Source organism: Lineus longissimus, chromosome 6 (genome assembly GCF_910592395.1).
Source record: "Lineus longissimus chromosome 6, tnLinLong1.2, whole genome shotgun sequence".
Lineage (NCBI taxonomy): Eukaryota > Metazoa > Nemertea > Pilidiophora > Heteronemertea > Lineidae > Lineus > Lineus longissimus.
Window position 1 is genome coordinate 5,678,580 of NC_088313.1, and position 21,442 is coordinate 5,700,021.

General features: G+C 40.3%; 1 protein-coding gene across 1 annotated transcript in view; it reads right to left on the reverse strand.

Annotated features, from left to right (window-relative positions):
- Nucleotides 1-235: 235 nt before the first annotated feature.
- Nucleotides 236-21,442, reverse strand: part of LOC135489051 (cytochrome P450 2C42-like) — a 50,199-nt gene continuing 28,992 nt past the window's right edge. The window contains exons 5-10 of the mRNA XM_064774144.1: nt 13,850-14,014; nt 13,404-13,615; nt 7,166-7,288; nt 2,648-2,752; nt 1,621-1,755; nt 236-1,339 (exon numbers count right to left, since the gene is read on the reverse strand). Of these exons, the coding sequence (XP_064630214.1) occupies nt 996-1,339; nt 1,621-1,755; nt 2,648-2,752; nt 7,166-7,288; nt 13,404-13,615; nt 13,850-14,014 (1,084 nt within the window). The 3' untranslated portion in view covers nt 236-995. The remainder of the gene's footprint in view (nt 1,340-1,620; nt 1,756-2,647; nt 2,753-7,165; nt 7,289-13,403; nt 13,616-13,849; nt 14,015-21,442) is intronic.

Sequence of the window (21,442 nt, forward strand, 5' to 3'; positions counted from 1 at the left end):
ATTTTACTACTAATACACTCTCATCTCAAAAATAGATCCACTCATCCATGACTCCCATATATCTGTAGCTCACTTAAATAACTTCATTGTCTTGCAATCTGATAACAGCGCTCCTCTGGTGAGTTTGCATAAAACAATAGCCTATATTTTGACCTCAAACAGTACTGTGTGCATCAACTGATAGCAATTTGCTAATGTTGTTACAACAGCATAAAAAATGAAGAATAACGCGATATATGAATCTCAATTATGGATAATGATACATTTTTCTACCAGTGCATTAATTTAGCTTAATTTCGGTAGCGTCTTTCAAATAAAGAGTCTGGTCACGGCAAGTTTCCTTTGATCACACCGCTCACTCAAGCCAAGTTACAGCTACAAACTGAGCTGAGGTGCAAAACAATGATAGAACGACCAATAATTCGAGGAAAAAAATATATTGAGTCACGAAGATATTCTCCGCGAATATGTCCATCGCTGGGCATTCGCGAAAATTTCATGCCGCGAAAATCTTCTGTTCTACAATACGTAGACGTATACAGATCCACATGTACATTTCTTCTGCGTTTGTCCCGATTTCAGCGAAAATCGAGATTATTCTGGCAACGACTTGAAAGTGAATGTTCCGCTTTTGTCATCGCCGCACTCTGGAACATGGATGATTCCGAACTCTCAGCAACCCTTCTTGGGAAACAAGTTGATCATCTTGACTACAGCGATAACATTCATATGCTGAAAATTGATGCAGAATGCTGGATGGTATACTAACTAGCTACATAGTATACGACCCTAACTAGTACATGTAAATGTAACACTTTGCACATAATGTCATTTCATTTAACTTTCATTTCTAAGCGTTTATGCTATTCATTGTAAATTTTGTCTTCTTATCTAAGGAGGAATAAACAAATATATGAGACGACACAAAAATAATGTACATAATATCATAAAACATATCTACGGTTTAAGCCAAATAAAAGGGCGTTTCCAGCAATTCATTGGCGCTCCTCTGCAATCACCTTATACGGTTGTGGCAAGATTTGTAGCATTTTGTTTTGAAAGGACAGATCCCGCGTGCGGCCTTCTTCAAATCTGAAGCCGAATCTTTGCAACAAGGCTGTATATATCATAAAGACTTCTGGCCTTGCGATGGCCTCCCCTAAACAAGCTCTCTTGCCTGACCCAAAGGGTAGAAAACTTCTTGGTTTCAGGAGCTCGCCGTTTTCATTAAGGAAGTTGCTAGGATTGAAATCATTGGGATATTTCCACTCTTTTGGATCCCTGTGGAGGGCGTGATGGTTTATCATGACGATTGTGTCTTTAGGAATGTCATAGCCACCTGCAAAACAAAATAGTTTAGACCCATAAAGAAGATTTCGGGAAAATAATGGCGAAACTCCCATTTTTTAAACTGTCTAAATTTCGCACTCAGCTGTTTGTACAATACGCCAATCTGTTTTATAATACGATTTTGTTTTGTTTTTCAAATTGACAGTATTTTTCGTGATTGTTATCGCAGATTCAGATTGTTCGGTTTACTCCGCTCGGAAATTTGATCGAATCTAATTAGCAATTAGCAACTTGAGTACGCGTCTGTTGCGGCATGGGCGTTATACCTACCAAGAGAGGTGTCGCACATGGCTCTATGAGGAACGCCTAATGGAACAGTGGTGGCAAATCTCATGCATTCATACATCACGGCTTCACTGTAGGGCATTTTCGGCTTGTCTGCAGTCCCCGGAAGGCGGGATAAACCTAAACAATTATATGTAGTGATCAACTGAAATCATGAAGTGCTGTTTTAGCTGTCATACTATTTGATAGCGAAATTTTCATACAATAGTATTAAAATCGATAGTCCTACAATAAGAGGGCAAATTCATCATGTACGAACTTGTATATTATTTTTAAATTATATTAATCATTATTCATATTTATCAATATATTAGCTCAATACTTTTGTTTAAGGAATTGATTCCGAACTGGAGGTATTGGTTGTCGCACCCAAACCGCGAGGGTGGAGCTAAAATGTAGACCAACACCGAGGCGTAGGCGAGGTGTTGGCTCCAACCGAGCGGTTTGGGTGCGACAATCAATACCGACAGTGAGGTATCAATTTCTATTCTAAAATATCTGAAATTAAATATCGAATAATGTGGTTTTAAATGCTTTTGAAATGCTTCCACATTTTGCACCAACCCAAGCGGTTTGGGTTGTATCACCCAAACCTCTGTGGTGAAAACGAGGCTATATACATTATCCATTATGAAAAAAATACATTTCACTCGGGTGTTTTAGAATATGGTACCATATGATAGCAGCTAAATGCTACAATGACGTTACACGTACATTGTGTAACCTTAAGATATGACGGATGCAAAAATGGAAGGATAACTTTTGTAAAAGCGATCTTATCCCGCTTTCCTTTTATAAATGATTTTGTATAAACGGAAATTAACGATGGAACGTAGAATAGTGTTCGTCTTCTAAATGATTCTAATAAATTCCTAATCTACATTTATCCTTATTTCTAATCTACATCTATCAGATTATTCAGGAAGAAAACGGCCAGTTTTTTTCCCCAAGTTGTATATCCGAGAAATGGACGCACAGAAAGAATTAAAAAAATTTACCAACTATTACCTACCAACGACCTCGTCTATTTCCTCTTGAACCTTTGACTGAACATCTGGGAACTCAGCCAATAGAAACAGGATCCATAGCAATGTTGAAGAAGTGGTCTCAGAACCCGCTGGAAAAAGGGATTGGAGGATCTTGCTTTACAGAAAATAGCTGGTTGTGTCCATTAAGACACTTTTGTAAAACTATCAGAGATACATCAAGTAACTAGATGGACCTCAAATAGAGATGATTTATGTAAATTGACTTTAAAGAGTTTCAGTGGATTCAACCGCCTTGTAACCCCTAACCGTATAATAGTAGTACCTAAAAAAATTAGGATTTCCTTCTGCCTATTATATCTAGCACAGAACCAGCACCTGTGCGAGTTGGGACATGTCACGCGGAGTTTCCGAAACGGGTTCACTGTTCAATAGACTGGTATAAAGAATGTAGACATTATCGTTATGATGGCGGCGTAAGCGTTCACTGAATTGGAGTGTGTGCGTCGGCCGGGTGATCAGCTGTTGCACTGTCTAGTTTTGTGTGTTTTTCCTGTTTTGGACAAAATGAAAACATTTCGAAAATGAGCAGACTAAATTACATTTCTTTTCGCATTTTTCTCGAGCATTGGCTATATGGTACTTCACGTGAACACCGGTATTTTTGGATTTACCTACCAGAAAAGTTTTTTTTTAAATCGCGGTTTTTAGTGATTTTGGGGTCTGGTTTGAAATTTGTACTTCGGGGTGGCCTCAAGTGTTCGGAGCCAATCCTGCGCTAATTACTGACTTGAATTCATTAAATAAATGAGATAAGGTCGTGTAGAAATAGGAGGCCACGGCCTTTCCAGTGGTGTACAGCACCAATTGGTCATTCTTTGAAAAGCGCCTTCAAAACGCATTTTGACATGGGTGACATTTGCAATTGAGAGAACATCCTGGCGTCACGCAATTTCGGGGAAACTGTTGAGCGTGACCTAAGATGGTACATGTAGTTTCAAATCTGATTAGCGTAGCTTCAAATGGGCATGGCACAGACAACCGGGAATTTCTGTGTGTCTGATATTATTCGCCCCATCAGGCCACAATTTGAAGGTCATCTATACGATGTATCCAGAGGCAAAATAATTTACTTAAAAGTGTAGGACAGTCTATTTATATGCAGTGGGTACTCGTCTTTGCTAGAATTTACTTAGTCAAGATTAGTGGGGCTCGGAAGGGGACTAGGCCGAGGAAATAAGCCCAGTTTACAATAACGAGTGAAACATAGACCTTACAGACAATGAGCATACATTTTAGCCTTGTTGTGCCCAGTGGTAAGTCATGAAATCAGTGATGTCTGTTTCAACTTTTTCATGGTTCCTTCTAGGATATCAACACTTTCTCTTATACCCCGTTGTGGTCCTAAAATGCATATTATAATGAAGAAAACTGACATGCCAAAGGTAATGGACGGTGGTGCTACCTAAGCCCGGCACCAGGGCTCTAGATGAAATATCGCCCCGTAATATCTCGGAATCCTTGTGGTCTAATGATAAAGACACTGGCGATACACGCCAGCGTCCAGGTTTCGAAAACGCAGCTGTCAATTTTTGTTTTTTATTTTTTCTTTGTTTTCTTATAATTTTTGAGTGAATACATATATATTGGTGGATCACACTTTCTGTAATAAGCAAAAATTTGCAAAATATGACTGTTCTGATAGCGCAGATTTTTCGCTTTATACGTACTGTCTCATTAAATTTGAGTATGGAATTCGACTACGTTTTAAGTGCATAAGTGCCGTTAAAACCAGATAAATCGTACTTTTAAGACGAAGAAAATACCATGACACGCGCGCACTGCCTGTTGTTAAGTAAAGGGATCACTACAACTCCGAAACGGACAACTTAAAGCTCATATGCATGCATAAAAACCACATTTCAGGGTTGCGGTTAGGCATCAGTAAATGTTCCTCAAGCGCTAACTCGGCCAAAAATCGGCGAACAGAGTCTAGGCAATTATGATTCATTATATTACACTCCAATGGGTAGCTTGGTATGTGCTTGCCATGGGAAAAACCCCTCGACTATAGATCAACCTCAAAGAAATCCCGTAGCCAACTAAATGCATGCATTCAATCACATTTCAACTCAACAACACCTTTCGTACGCCCAACATATGAAAACACCCAAATTCATAGCATACCTCTTGCCTCAACACCGTGCGGAGCACGGGTATTTGCTTGTACATTGTAATATAAATACCTTATTATACACTAATGACGAAGAAAGTTATGTGAAGCTTTGAATTTTTATAAAAAACTTTCAAAGTTGAAACATTTCCCTGTGTATTTAACTTGGTAGGTGATAAAGTATGGAATTAGTGAAACCTTGGAAACACTGATAAACCTTGGAAACACTCCTTAAAATGCATAAAAACATGAAATAATGCCATTCGAACCTAACGTGGTTACGAATCAACATTTGGAGCTTATTCTTACATGATCAGATCGGAATTTTATGGTAATTTAGAAATCTGTCGCATATCCGATTCAATAGTCTATATTTTAGAACAACCCAGTTGAACTTCGCCTCCAGTGTACAGTACTGATCTCCCAAATATGGGAAGACACGCCCACCACACACCCATAATATGGACCAATACCATCCATGCAATGTAATTCAGGTTATCGCATCCGTGCGTACAGACAGCGTACAGACAGCGTACAGGTCATGAGGTGCATCATCAGCCATGGCCATGGCCATGTCTTGCTTTTAGATCAGACGAGTTGCTAATTGTCTATGATTGACTGATATTTTATAACAAACGATGAATAAAAGAAGCCTAGTCATGTATGTTTATTACCGAAGTTTGCGGATGAAAATTTCCTTCGCCGTGAGCGATTTCTTACATCTTCCAGTACGCATCGAGGGATGCAGAGATCTTGTGACGTCACCAGTTCTAAGCGGTTTTTTTATTCACGTGTGTGTTTGTCCTATGATCTCGTGCATCTAGTACCGAGCATAATACTTTATCGTCTATGGAATACAAAACAATCATAAAAACTAATTTTTGCTTCCATTGAAGAGAAATAAAATATTTTAACGACCACAGCGCATTGCCAATTGATGACGTCATCCTCCACATTAAAAATGTTGGCTTCTGAACTAACTGGCAAATTGCTAATATGTAAAGTCAAGGACTTAGTGAGCCCCCCTTTAGGTCGGGGGAGCTCCCCCGAACCCCCTACGAGCATATGTTAAGTGCAAGCTCTAACAACTACAGCTGTTACAATGGGGGGACACCCCCCAAACCCCCCTCCGTCGACATAGGTTTTTACCAGTGCGTTGGGGGGGAAGCTCCCCCCAAACCCCCCCCCCCCCCCGTGGACAGTCAACTAGCCCTTCTGTGTCATACTGCTGGGGGGGGGGGGGGGGGGTGCGATGGGACCATCCATATAGTTCCTTCCGACACATTTTTGTTTTGGTAATGTAATACATTGTGATTGTCCTTATTCACGGGAATCGGGCGTTTCCAGTGATATACGACACAAATAGGTTGTCCTCATGCATTCACTTTGGAAACGCATTTTAAAATAGATGTTACGTCCTGTTAATGGGGCACGTCATCATCGCGTACATTTGGGAAAACCTCCCTAACGAGACCGGAGCAGACGGCTGAAAGTAGTTTAATTATTGGCCGCTAGGGTGCAGAATGTCGCTCACCCGAATTTTTCACGCAACTTTTGCTAAATAGAGCTAGTTCTAGTTTGTGATTCATTTTGATACTTCAGATTTGGGCAGAAGACCAATATAACTTAGTCGTCAGTGTGGTTTTAAGCTGGAAAAACGTATTTGTTTTTCTTAAAGTGCCTTTTTTGGACGGGTGTGTGCGATTGTTTTGTTTTTATGTCACGTGACCTCGATCATGTTGACACAAAATTGAAATAAACCACCCTTTTCTGTCATTATTTAGGACGGATATTTCTCTAATAAAAATATTAATATAATTGGCCAATTTCTTAGGCATATGATGTAACGAATTCCCATGAAGATTTAAATTAATTTAAATTAATTTCAACCAATGGGATAGCAACCACCACCGGAAGATCGCGGAGAAATCGGTAAACTCAACGGAGTTAATTCAGAAAAATACCAAAAAAATTGTTTGTAGGATATACAATAGTTACTCTCTTTATTTCTCATCAAATCAGTATATACTCCCACACACACGTGTATCTTAAGAGCCCCTCCTAAAGGGGGGCTTATCAATAAAGTCAGCTGGGACGAGACTGTCAGTTGGGAGGGTATAAATCGTGGAAGGAACGCACCCGATTTCCCGCGCTATTTGCACAGTGATTCCATGGTTTACATTGAATATTACAAGGTTTATCAGTGTTTCCAAGGTTTCACTAATTCCATACTTTATCAACTACCATTTAACTTGGCGTCTGGTTAATCGAATGGAATTTGCTTTATTCTTGAAAACTTTTTTCTGGGTGTTCGAAGACCGCAATGATTAAAATCGTGTTATGTCGGTAAGAGATCAAGCATTGCTCTTACCGAGGAATATATCATGAACCATTTGTTTGTAGTGAACTTCATCCAGGGCGATCGTCTTGTCTCCCTCATCCTCCGCCTCTTTTTCTACCTTCAACATGTGATCAATGAAGTCTTTCAAGTTGTCTGAAGGTAATAGAAAAAAAGAACATCGTGAAACGACGGCATAGCAGATGATATCAAATGCGATTTGGAAATGAACGCGATGTATATTCTCGTATGACTCTCTATATTTACCATTGTGCGGAATGTTTCTCTTTGATATCTAAATATTTCTAAAACTTTTTACTGACCAACAAACATGTAATAGCATACCAGCATATTGTACGTATACACAGAGTCTTTCAAAACAAGGGTCAGGCAACTTGGGAACATATGGTTTCAACATTAGAGCCGCCGCCCATTCCGAAAGACGCGAGTTGGGACAGAGCTCTCTCGGGTCACGCGTTGACCCAATTCCGCACAACTGGAATTTTTAACAATTCTTCGATCAGCTGAACGTACACATTACAAATGCTCAGTTTTAAAGCAATCGCCGGCTTCAAATTCACTGATTTTTATAAAACCATTTAGATATAGTGTCAAGGACAACATTGATATGAAAAGCGATATGTTTTGTCGTTGACCTTTCGCCAGTTTTGAGAAGTAGTGATGACACTGATTTGAGAATAATTTTCGAAATGCGTTTTCTTACTCCACATCGTCACATTTTTTTGTGGTTAGCAGTTTAGTATGTTGTCGGTTCTAAATGGACCATCTAAGGGTATTATATGGTTCCATTTGTTGTCATCTAATGGGATATTCATATCTTATCAATTTTGACCGACTACAAAGAGTTTTATAGCAGGTTTAATTTCGCGTTGTTTATTTTAATGACATTTTTCCAATTTAATGTCACTGTTATCTAATGGGAAATTTGATTCCAATGTGCATGTGCAGAGTACATCTTTTTTCGTCGAATTTTCGGTCGTTCTATTATTGTTTTGCACCTCAGGTCAGTTTGTAGCTGAATGAAAATTGACTCCATCGTGGCTTCCAGATAATTGCCGGAGAGAGCTGTGGGATCAAATGAAACTTGACCTGACTCTGGTATACATAATGGTATAGATACCAGTATAATTATTATACAATCTTAACTTAGTCGTAAAAAAGGAAACGTCCTAAGCTTTTTCTTTTTTACTTTATCCCGCTCTCCCCTCCCCTGCCAGTGCTCCTTCTTCAACCCCATCACAACCAACAACGACGCCATTTGCTGTATGTCCCACTCAGACTTGGCTGTAAAAAGCCAACAGACTTCTATTTAAAGGGATCCAGTCGCGACTCTAGTCTTTCTTTTGACTAGCTGAACGTAGTAAAAATAACTAAATTGGTGATTAATACCTCGATGCAGTTCATTGACTGGAGTCAGTAATGTTATGCATAGTTATGCAATGTTACCCAGATGCCCAGCTCACAAAATCAACTACCTGGGGGAACTCGAAACTGTTAATATCTATAAATAGAAGCTTATTCCTGCCTTTCAACCGGGCCGTTGAAAACTCCCAATTTTTACAAGCGTTTCGCTACAGGTTTCCTTTCCTCCAGGAGAAACTAATAATGATTGGTCCCACTTTTGCCATGTGGAGTGTTATACATGTAATGTGCTCTTGGTGTGAAAGTGTTTTGCTTGTGAAAGTGTTGTGTTTGTTTCGTGTCAATCTTTAAGAAACACCAGTTCTCACTTTAACCCTTGTCTACCCTGAAATCTACGTATGCCTCAAATAAGCAGCTTCTTATTGAGAGGAAAACCTGATCAATTTCGACTGTTACCAATTTAATTACCTGGCCGGGGGGAATGAAAATGTAGCGCAACACATTCAACTGAATCCAACAATCCGACCACTGATTAACACCTCAAAGCACCATTGGTAGCCAAAAAGCCATTGACTCAATGCTTTTTAAGGCTGGGGTTTACTTATGACACATCCATTGTGCGCTTAGAACGAACAGATACTAACATATTGATCATAAAAGGTTACCTATTTGTTTCAAAGTATGTTTCAGTTTTAACCTTTATCTTTCAATTCTGCAGAAAAAATATTAATTTTGACCAATTAGAATAGAGTTAATTAGCTTTTAATAAGAGGTCATCATTTGAGTTTTGAACAATCCTGCAGACTTCGCGATGCGACATATCCGTTTCAGAAATGGACTGTCACATCGAGGCATGGTGAGTGCAGGTATATTGCATTTAATTGGTAAAAACAAATTAATACCCTAAGAGGCTTGGTTTACAACTTCCTGAATTATTGCCCTTTTTCCGCCCAAATATTAAGATAAAGCGGTCGTTGCTATCTTGCATGCACGGGTGGCTATAATGATCGTAAAAAACAAATTTTAAATATATCCATCCATAAAAGAGACCGCCCGTTACAGCTTTGTTATTGTAATTCACTTCATTCCCGCCACTGCCTCTAGCTGTTCGGATATTCTGTGGTCACCTGTATGTGGTCAACTGCAAACCAGATCAATGGGTCTATCTCTGACTGACCGACCATGTAAGCCAAAAACTGCATTAAAAAAAATAAACTCCTGAAAATACTATATCTGCACAACGAAAGGAATTAGGGAGTTTTCGCGAGGCCCCCGAAACGTCAACGTGAACGCCTATCACTTTGTTCGACATCGTTATCATGAGCAATGAGATACAGTAGGCGCTCACGTCGGTGTTTCGGGGTATTTGCGAAAACTCCCTATTTTGCATGTACAACCAACAACGACGCCATTTGCTGTATGTCCCACTCAGACTTGGCTGTGAAAAGCCAACAGACTTCTATTTAAAGGGATCCAGTCGCGACTCTAGTCTTTCTTTTGACTAGCTGAACGTAGTAAAAATAACTTAATTGGTGATTACCTCGATGCAGTTCATTGACTGGAGTCAGTAATGTTATGCATAGTTATGCAATGTTACCCAGATGCCCAGCTCACAAAATCAACTACCTGGGGGAACTCGAAACAGGTTTCCTTTCTTCCAGGAGAAACTAATAATGATTGGTCCCACTTTTGCCATGTGGAGTGTTATACATGTAATGTGCTCTTGGTGTGAAAGTGTTTTGCTTGTGAAAGTGTTGTGTTTGTTTCGTGTCAATCTTTAAGAAACATCAGTTCTCACTTTAACCCTTGTCTACCCTGAAATCTACGTATGCCTCAAATAAGCAGCTTCTTATTGAGAGGAAAACCTGATCAATTTCGACTGTTACCAATTTAATTACCTGGCCGGATGGAAGGAAAATGTAGGGCAACACATTCAAATGAATCCAACAATCCGACCACTAATTAACACCTCAAAGCACCATTGGTAGCCAAAAAGCCATTGACTCAATGCTTTTTAAGGCTGGGGTTTACTTATGACACATCCATTGTGCGCTTAGAACGAACAGATACTAACATATTGATCATAAAAGGTTACCTATTTGTTTCAAAGTATATTTCAGTTTTAACCTTTATCTTTCAATTCTGCAGAAAAAATATTAATTTTGACCAATTAGAATAGAGTTAATTAGCTTTTAATAAGAGGTCATCATTTGAGTTTTGAACAATCCTGCAGACTTCGCGATGCGACATATCCGTTTCAGAAATGGACTGTCACATCGAGGCATGGTGAGTGCAGGTATATTGCATTTAATTGGTAAAAACAAATTAATACCCTAAGAGGCTTGGTTTACAACTTCCTGAATTATTGCCCTTTTTCCGCCCAAATATTAAGATAAAGCGGTCGTTGCTATCTTGCATGCACGGGTGGCTATAATGATCGTAAAAAACAAATTTTAAATATATCCATCCATAAAAGAGACCGCCCGTTACAGCTTTGTTATTGTAATTCACTTCATTCCCGCCACTGCCTCTAGCTGTTCGGATATTCTGTGGTCACATGTATGTGGTCAACTGCAAACCAGATCAATGGGTCTATCTCTGACTGACCGACCATGTAAGCCAAAAACTGCATTAAAAAAAATAAACTCCTGAAAATACTATATCTGCACAACGAAAGGAATTAGGGAGTTTTCGCGAGGCCCCCGAAACGTCAACGTGAACGCATATCACTTTGTTCGACATCGTTATCATGAGCAATGAGATACAGTAGGCGCTCACGTCGGTGTTTCGGGGTATTTGCGAAAACTCCCTATTTTGTATGTACTGGGTGCGGAGGAAGCATTGGTTCAAAGAATCGCCGCTTGTCAATAGGGAGAGGCTAGATCATCAACGATCCGAGTAGATGTTATGGCGGGATCCGGAGTTCTAGAAGCACGTGTAGTATTAGCCACATGACTCCTACGTCATTGGCGGGTGAAAGTAAACACGGCCGACACGGCGTGAGTCGTCAAGTCAGAGAAGAATGGTGGGTTTTCTGGTAGTTGATAATGAATGCAACCAGAACCAATGAAATTTGGGGGCATAAATGTCCGTAACAGGACTGACACAAAATCAGCTAGAAGTTGACAAGGATCAGAGATAAATGGTGTTGTAGTTCTATTCTCTGCAGATGGGTTACCCCCAGACAGAAGTTAGGAAGAAAGTACCTTCAAGATATAGCAAAGTCAAAATGTACGAGAATACAACTAGACTGGCACTGGGAGTGCAGTGGGACTCACCTCCCCCCTGAATCCCCTACCCGCTTGACGCATCAACCCAGAAAATTATCAGACATCACTGACTTGACCCTAATATATCATGATTACGATATCTCCGTCATGAATGCCACTGCCGAGAAATAAGTGTCAACAAATAGCACGTGGTATTGTTTACTGCAGCCTAAATATAGAAATAAACAATGACACGTGGTATCTAAACACATGCGCAATCGATGACATGTTTTTAATTCAGCGCATGCGCAATACATCGACTCGGATCGTTGATAATCTAGCCTCTCCTTTGGCAATAGTCCTGACGCCTATATCATAAAGATTTTTAATGAGGTTCCATTGTGGTATTATGGAAGGATTTAAGTCCACAGTAAGCCATGTCATTTTAAATACTTTCATATAGCGTTTTTATCGTGTCATTCCATTAACTTTAGCAGGCCTTCGAATCTAAGGTGTACCATTAAAAATCATAAAAATCTGTTCAAACGTGGGTTGGGATTTTGTGCTTGTACCGTAATTAACGGATCTGGATGTAGGAAAATGAATGAACTATTGTAGGTAAAATGTTACAGCTCGATAGAATGATTCCTCGATATAACATCGAGTAGCTGAGACCACCCTGGCGCTATGGCTGTTGGCAAGTAGTAAGCGTAATGATACTAAACATGTACCCGTCTACCACGATATTTTTACGTGAAATTACTAAGCTCTATTTTTTTTAACCGAAGCAACCGATAGATGAAAAATCTCAGTGCAACAGAAATTTGGTGACAGACATTTTGATACTGAGTGGTGAACTCTGTTTCAAAACGACCTTCTGCATTGTGTCCTGTCTGAGATTAAGAATAGCAAGGCACAGACGGCTATGGACCCTTTTTAGAATAGACATGCAAGCACTGAGTTATTATTAATCAAATACAAACAAACTTTGAACAAGATGTAATTTGTTGGCATAGACTGCAAGGAAATTGAAAATAGCAAAGGAAAAGAAATCATCCAGATGTTGTGGGCAACGCTAAACTGGTTCTAGTTTAATTACATTCCTTCTAGAATGTCAATAATGAAACTAACAAATAGATCAATAATATTTTTTAGCCAATTTAATTACTAGTAAATTTTAGAATGATTTAGGAAACGACTTAATCAATTATTTGGAACCAACTGAAATTTATTCAGATATATCAACAAGTGTATTTTGTAAATTCGTTCCTGTCCCGTCTATAACTGACCAAGATAAATACTATTAAATATTCTACCCGAGTAATGACAATAAACTTACCTTTGCCTGCCCCGACTGACCCCACACCAACATAAACTCAGATTGCCGCTTTTTACGTCTTTTAGCCGTACAACTGCTGTTACAATAATATGTAAACCGTTTTTCAGGCGTCCACGATAGTCTCCACGTTTCAGATGCTGACCCTCGCATCGAAAATCCAGTCTTTGGGTCGACTAAAGGAACCCCAATCTTCCATTTAAGGTACCTTCTTGATATGCCCTGCTCTTAAAGTGACCGTCATCAAGATGCCATTAGCACTAATGGAGCAATATTATGCTTTATGAAATAGGCGCCTGGCTGTGAACTCCAACCATACGAGGCTTTTTACTATTAAACATACCAGGGTCAAACGATGCTTTATGTTTCTGAACCTCTCCAATAATGTGTCTCGAGAGAAATTCCAGCAACTCCAGTACCCTCTTGAAGGCTTTTGTCCGAGGCAGGTATCTCGCTGGTGGGAAGACATCAACCATTAACCCGGAAGAAAAGATGTCCGTAGCCTCGCTGTTAGCCTTGTAAAGAGTCTGGAACTCTTCATCTTCAAGCTCGAAACTGCAACCAGACAAATGTCATAAGGAAGAGATACAATCCATCACAGCATTGCGTGACCATGTTTATGTCAATTGCAGGAGACGATGCCCTCGCAAAAACAGAGTACCCCTCTCCCCATCTCCTTTCTCGAAGGAATGAGACCTCCAGTTGCCTCAACAGGGAAACTAAAATATTAACAATCTCCTGAGTTCTAACTGCAAGAATTGAGGAGCAACAAGACGACGTGGTACTTACTTTTTATCAAAACACATGGCGCATATGACATTGTAAACTTGTAATGTCAGAAGCGGACGAGGATCAAATGCTTCCTTACTCCTTGCTCTACCCCGAAATACTTTCATACCCTTTTCGACGCTCGCGTGGACCAACGTTTCAAGCCGTCCTCCCAAAAGAAGGTTTCTGCAAGTAAGATACATGTACTTTACATTCTTGAAAAGGGTTTGATTACACATTTTAGTACGCAATCATGCATGTATCTAACTTGAAATGTGCAAGCTTTCGATCGAAAGTCAACTTTTTAGTTGTTTGATCGTATTTCCTTTATCAGGTTAGTAGTATATAGGGTAGATGGGGACATTTTTTTTTATTTTTTAAATTTAAATTTGATTAAAATGTGGACCTTTTTCTCGTCCTGTAATATGAGGAAATGTATACTTTGGTAGCCATGTTGATTACTTGTAAAAACATTGTTTCAAGTGTTTGTTAATCCTTTGCGGTGTTGTTCTTTGTTGTATAAATATGCTTTAAGTGTGGCAATGTTGATTTGTGGCCACTTGGCTTGTTTTTGATGTGAGAGGGTCATTATTTTAACTTGCCTCGATTGTTTTTTTGTAACCATTTGAGTTGTTTTGTCGGTTGTTGTGTGATGTCTTTCAACAGGTTAGCTAGACAGGCCAGGTGTAGTTTTCTTAGGGTTTTGACCAGCTTATGGCGGAGATAGTTTTGTGGTCAACCTGTTGCCCTGGCCAACTCATGAGTACAAAATATGAGTTGTTTTGATGGATTCGATTGCTGTGTGATGTCTTTTAACACTGTTTGCAAGGCGAATTGTAGTTTTCTTGGGTTTTGAACAGCTTGTGGCGGTGATAGTTTTGTGGTCGATGTGTTGCCTTGGCCAACTAATGAGTACACAATAGTTGTCTAGGCAAATGCAGGCCATTACTTCGAAATAATTTGCAATGGATGATGAATGGTCGACAATATGGAATCTAAATATGGAAGGCCGGACCACCTTGGGGCATCAGGGTTTGTGCCTGCTCTGATTGCTTGCATGACAACACATAACGTGTGCGCGTTATTACCACAGCCATTCCGACCGATCTCATTCTTTGAAAATCTGCAAATTTAAGATCTTGATTTCAAAGTCGGGGAGGGGTCAGATGAATTGCTGATGTTATCAAAAATTTTCCAATGTTTTTTTGGTGCACGATCATAAAACGCCAATGTATTAGAAACAGTCTGCATTGATCGTTCTGTCAGGGATTTGTGCGTTGTACAGAATGAAGCTCAGAAATAATCCAATAACTATGCTTTGCATCTAAAAAATCTGGTTTATTCCTAAAAATTTTCAATAACTTAAGCCAATACAAATTATTGTGGCTTTTTTGTGTATTCCTTATGATCAAGGTTCAAGAAAGGCTCAGAAAAGCCATTTTTACAATCTTGCAATATACACATGTCTTGAAAATACATTTTTAACTGAGTGTCCTTTTTCATAGTGCCAATTACTAATGGTACAACTTAAATTTGTTGCCGGATATAGTTCGGAAATCCCACTGGTTCGTTGAAATTTCGATCTTACCGTAGAGCACTTTCTAGCTATTTTCTGCATCTGACATTTCTTCGTCAGACTCCACGTCTGAGGGTATCATTCGGTACAAAATATATTTTCGATGAGACAGTGCAGAGCGTACGGCCTCATCTCGATCAAAGTCATCATCTTCCAGCTCTCTTGCCTTCGTCATTCATGTCATTATTGCCTTGTAAATCGGGTATTTGCGCAACATTTGCATATTTAGTAGAAAGTTCTGAAAAAAATCTAACGAAGACTTTTTCGATATTTTGGTAGGAGTTCCTCATGCACCCATTCTGCAGCATCTCTCTTGTCCATCCCCTCTCCAATAAGTTCTGAAAATTTTCGGTCTTTTTCATCCCTGTGTACAGCATAGACTTTCGCAATCATACTGTCAAAAACAGTCGATTTTATATCCTTGGTCATATTCGTACTCTCACGGTTAGTATCACCATCATCTGATGAGACGGGAGCATACCTATGTTCCCCGAAGAGGCACCTATCTTCCCCGATGAGGTACCTATGTTCCCCGGTACCTATATTCCCAGTACCTATGTCCGCAAAGAAAAGTGTGTTTTTTGTGATACGGTTTGTTTCCACAAATTCCTGGAAAGACCTCACAGAATGAACTCACTGAATTCCAGGAAATTGCAATTCCCAGAAATCCCCCAAAAAGCAGAGTTTCAGTATTTTTTTTGTTTGTATTAAAAGACATTTTTACTCAGCATAGATTCATTGTTTCGTGACTTAAAGGCCAAGGTGCACGCGCCTTTGCTTTAAATTGGTACAGACACTGTATCATAAAAACTATATGGGGGAACATAGGTACTGGGGAACATAGGTACCTCTTGGGGGAGCATAGGTACCTCTTGGAGGAACATAGGTACCGGGAACATAGGTACCAGGGAACATAGGGATGACCCCGATGTGACCTCCATGGACGAGTCGCTCTCAGATTCATTCCTGCTATAACCGGACACAATGCTTTCTTTATCGCTATCATCAGGAGCATCAACTCGATGCTTTGTCATACGATGTCGTTTCATGCTGAAATAGCTAGAGAAAACTTTGGTGCACTCCTCGTGGCTTTATGCTTTGGGCCTGAGATTAAAGTACCAGTCGACTTTTTGTTGCAGTATGCTTGTTCTTCTTCTGGTTCATCAGTAAACTATTTTTCTGAACGTGTTTGATGTTTTTCCAACTTTGTTTCAGCTCTCAGATGATAGAAAAACGCGTTATTCTTTTCAGCACGCGCAAGTCCTGGCGCAAAAGACCTTTCCCGCACGTGAGTCGAGTGAACGCCGAGATCCGAGTTCACGTCACCTCCCTATTAAGACGCAACGTCATTTCCATTTATCGTCGTAGTTGCGGGGTAATCAAGCGCCATCAGCGTGACGTCGGAAAAATCAAGGGGGAGATCCTAGCTCCAGGAAACGCCTTACTAGTGCATCTTTCCACGTGCGGGAAGAGTCGATACGTGGAGAGCTTACTCGGGTCAAATCTGATTCAACAGAGAGGTTACGATTTCGATCCGAGAACGAGAACGAGAACGAGGTGTTTTTTTTGGTAGTTGATAAAGCTTGGAATTAGTGAAACCATGTAACCAGTGATAAACCTTGGAATAGTCAGTACTAAACCGTGGAATCACTGTGCAAGTACCGCGCGAAATCGGGCGTGTTCCTTCCACGATTTATACCCTCCCAACTGCCAATCTCGTCCCAGCTGACTTTATTGATAGCAATTTGCCAGTAGTTCCAGAATCAACCTTTTTGTGGAGGATGACGTCATCATTGAATGCATTGGAAATGTGTTGTTGTCGTTAAAAATAAACTTATATTCATGACGGACCGCCATTTGCAAATATCTAATTATTGCTCTTCGATGAAAGCAAAAGTAAGCTTTTGTGATTGTTTTGTTTTCCATTTACTAAAATAAAACGTTTTATTAGAAGAATCATTTTGTATATATAATGCTTTGATAAAGCTCAGTAGATATGACGAACATGCACACGGGAATCACTAAAAAATGTGTCCGCTTAGAACTGGTTACATCACGAAAATATCTCTACATCCCTCGATGTGTACATGAATATGTACGAAATCACTCACAGCGAAGGAATTTATTCACATTTTTCATCTCCAAACACCTTCGGTAATAAACCTTCATCTACGTTTCTACGGATAAGTGCCAGCCGGTACTGCATGATGTAGTCAATCTTCTCTGTATCATTCTGTATGATCACGCCGCTCCGTAGTTCAAATAGGCCCCGTGTGGTGGCGTAGTAAGCGGAGCGCTGATTGGTCCATATTATGGGTGTGTGGTGGGCGTGTCGTGACGTGCATGCCTATATTTGGGAGATCAGTAATGTACACTGGAGGCGAGGTATGACTGGGTTGTTCTAAGATATAGATTATTGAATCGGATATGCGACTGATTTCTAAACTACCGTCAAATTCCGATCTGATCATGTAAAAATAAGCTCCAAATATTGATTCGTAACCACCTTAGGTTCAAATGGCATTATTTCATGTTTTTATGCATTTTTAGGACTGATTCCAAGGTTTATCACTGGTTTCAAGGTTTCACTGGTTCCAAGCTTTATCACCTACCGTTTTTTTTCTCTGGTGGGCGTCATCAAGTCAAACCGATTGTTTGGTATTATCGTTTTGAGGCATACCAGGCATTATAAACTCACTGTTTCATTTCGTTTCTGCCAACTGGCAATACGGTATCTATCGTAAAAATACCACCTCGTTTTCGTTCTCGTTCTCGAATCAAAACTCTTAACCTCTCTAATATCGGAAAAGCGCGATAATTCAGTCAGATTTTGATATTTTTCCTTTTTTTGTGCAATTTGTTGATGGAAACTACTTATGTAGAATAGGAGGTGACTGAAGTCACGCGATTAGGAAGAATTTTTGTTTAACGTCCTCGTTTTGGCAAAGGCTTTATGTTCTCGGCGAGGAAAGGTGAAAAGACAACCAGGGAAGCCACATTTTAGAGGGTTCATTCCTTACCCGTTACCTAAGCTGTGTTCTCACTGAATCCGATCTGAAGTCGTTCTCCGTAAAACGTCCGACGGAAAACGTTTTAGCAAAAACGCACAGGCCACACTAGATTTTAAAAGCGTTCTCAAAGCGTCTTCAAAACGTTTTGAGCGGGTCACACTGAAGTCGTTCTGGTTGTAAGTTGACTGGCCTACCATCTAAGGTCGGATTATGGAAGGGTCTTGTCCCCAGCACCTCATCCAGTATAGTAAACTCCTCATTCGCCAAAATGTTCCGTGAACCAGTCCCAGAACGTTGCAAATTTGCTTTCGTTTTGTCATAATCATGCTTTAGGGCCTTAATCTTGCGGCGACACTGTTCAGGAGTGCGCTCCCACCCCTGATCAGACATGAGCTCAGCCAGCCTGGCGTAAATACCGTATTTGACGGTGTATAAGTCGCACCTATTTACATTAAAAAATCCCTCAAAAGTGAGGGGTGCGACTTATATATGGAAGTGCGACTTATACACAAAAAGCCCCAGTGAATGACGAAAATGATAATACACCCAAACCTAAAACATTGACCACTCTTACATGTACACGCATACAGCTGTACCCAAGCATAATTACCGGTAATTTTCATTTGACCTCGATTCCTGAAAATTCCCACCGTTTCACCAATCAAAACCTCACAGACTTCGTTAGTATTTATTTTCTAGTAGTTTTGCTACGCCAGACGGCGAACCATTGTTTCAATGATCGTCTGCTCGAGGGTGAAAATGGCGCCGGCGCGAAGATTGTCACTCCAACAGACACTGCAATAACGTGGTTTCGTTGTGTTTCTCGGCTGCTGTTCTCCACTACTAACATATTAAGCCAGGGCGTTCAACGTTTTTTGGCCTTCTACCAATGATTTATTTATCATGGCATGACTGGGAAAGGATTTATGCCTGGAATGCAGCGAGACGCTCGAGTTGCCTAGGCTCGGCAGTGCGTGCATCAGCCGGATGTACGGGCCACTCCCGCCGCCAGACAAGATAAGATGACGCACATCTTGTTGTATTCAATGAAAAATCATCATCAGGCAGGCCCAAGATTACTTGAATCTTGTTGTATTCGATGAAAGAAATGTTCTTCAGACGACAAGCCCGAGGAAATCGTTATAGGTGTGCTAAGGGCTAAAAAACTTTTTACATCAACTTTTTGCGCCAAAGTCGGGGGTGCGACTTATACACCCATGCGACTTATACACCGTCAAATACGGTAGGAGTATTTCTATGAACGTTTTGCATCTGCCCCTCTACGTCCTCGTCCCTCCACAGGCCCAGGAGGCAAGAACTTCAATCCTGGCCCACACATTACCTCGCCCAGCCATTTTAAGCAAAGCAAGCACAAAATAAATGAAATGTCAGACAGACGCAGCATCCAGGCTTCAGAACGGAAGTAAAGTAAAAATCACTAATGCGCATGCGTACAACGCATTGATAGCACCACATTCAAAACGCCACAGAACCGTTTTAGCTGAAACGGTTTCAAGACGACTTGAAAGCGCATCATGAACCGTTCTCGTTAAAACGGTTTCAAAACGTTTTAAGGACCCTCTAGTGTGGCACCCTAAACCGTTTTACGTGCCTGTCGATGGCACAGAAATGTGACGCGACCTTATTGGTATGAAGTATGGTTGGAAACCTACAACGCCTCATTATCTAGGCCCGTCATTTTGCTTCTTGGCCAGCTGATATTGGTGAATGATAATAAACCTCCGCCTAACAAATATGCAGGGGGGTTGGACATGCATATCACGGATCGGTCTTATACAGCAGAAGATACGGTATGTCCATTCGATAACGAGAAAACGTGTAACAAAAATATGAAAATATCACCGACCGCCAATTACAGCTTTGTTACTGTAGTTCATTAGGTGAATCGCAAACCAAGTCAATGGGCCTATCTCTGACGGACCACAAGACTGGGTTGCATTAGGTAACTGAAAATAGTATATCTGCGCTAAGGGAACTAATCTGCATGCAAACGACTGGTCGAATGACATGTGTACAAAGCATCGGTTCCGAGCATCGCTGAAAGCTGACGGGTTAATTATATACACTCCCCAGTATAGGGCAGTTGGAGCAGCCATGCAGGAATGTTCGTGGCTTTGAGGAATGATGATGAGATAACAAAATTACAATGACACAATAGATATATTAGCTGAAGAGAAATCTGTAAAAGCTTATCTTAAGACCATATTACACAATTTGGAAGTATTTCAGGGCAAAAACTAAACAAACTGAAAGCAGAAGCAGCTTTGTTGGGTGCATACAGAAATCAAAAGGATAAACCTTTAGGATTAGCTTGGCCGAGCCAACCACTCAGATTCCTTGGTGTCTGCATATGATACGATGAGGAAGAATGTAAAAATATCAATTTTGGTGACCGTTTAGAAAAATGTAAAAAAATACTGATTAATTGGAAAAGTAGAAACGTGACCATAATTGGAAAGACACAAATTATCAAAACATTTACACTTTCGTATTACATACGAGTATTGTGATTTGGTGTCATTGGAAGATCGCCGTCGCACCCGGTGAAGGCCTATTGTGTCATGCAATTGGCGTGCATAACTTTGACGACACTGTATTGGACGTTTGCTATTGTCAGTCGACCGACTCATCAGTTTCAATGTCTCTTTACACTGGCTGAGGCGGTCTAACCATGTCATTTCATGTAGGCTTTTTTGCCGGCTTGGCTGCATGAATGTGGCTGGCAGGGTCTAGGGTGTACTCTAAATATTCGTGGTTAGAATTAGACAGGTCTAAGGCACCTATTCCATAGAGCTATACCCTATACTATACTATACGCGAACAATAGTTTCATGGTCATGCACCCTTTGTGAAGCCATTGTTCGCGTATAGTGTAGTATACCGTATACCTCTATGGGGAAGGTGCCTAAGGCACCTATTCCATAGAGGTATACGGTATACTACACTATACGCGAACAATGGCTTCACAAAGGGTGCATGACCATGAAACTATTGTTCGCGTATAGT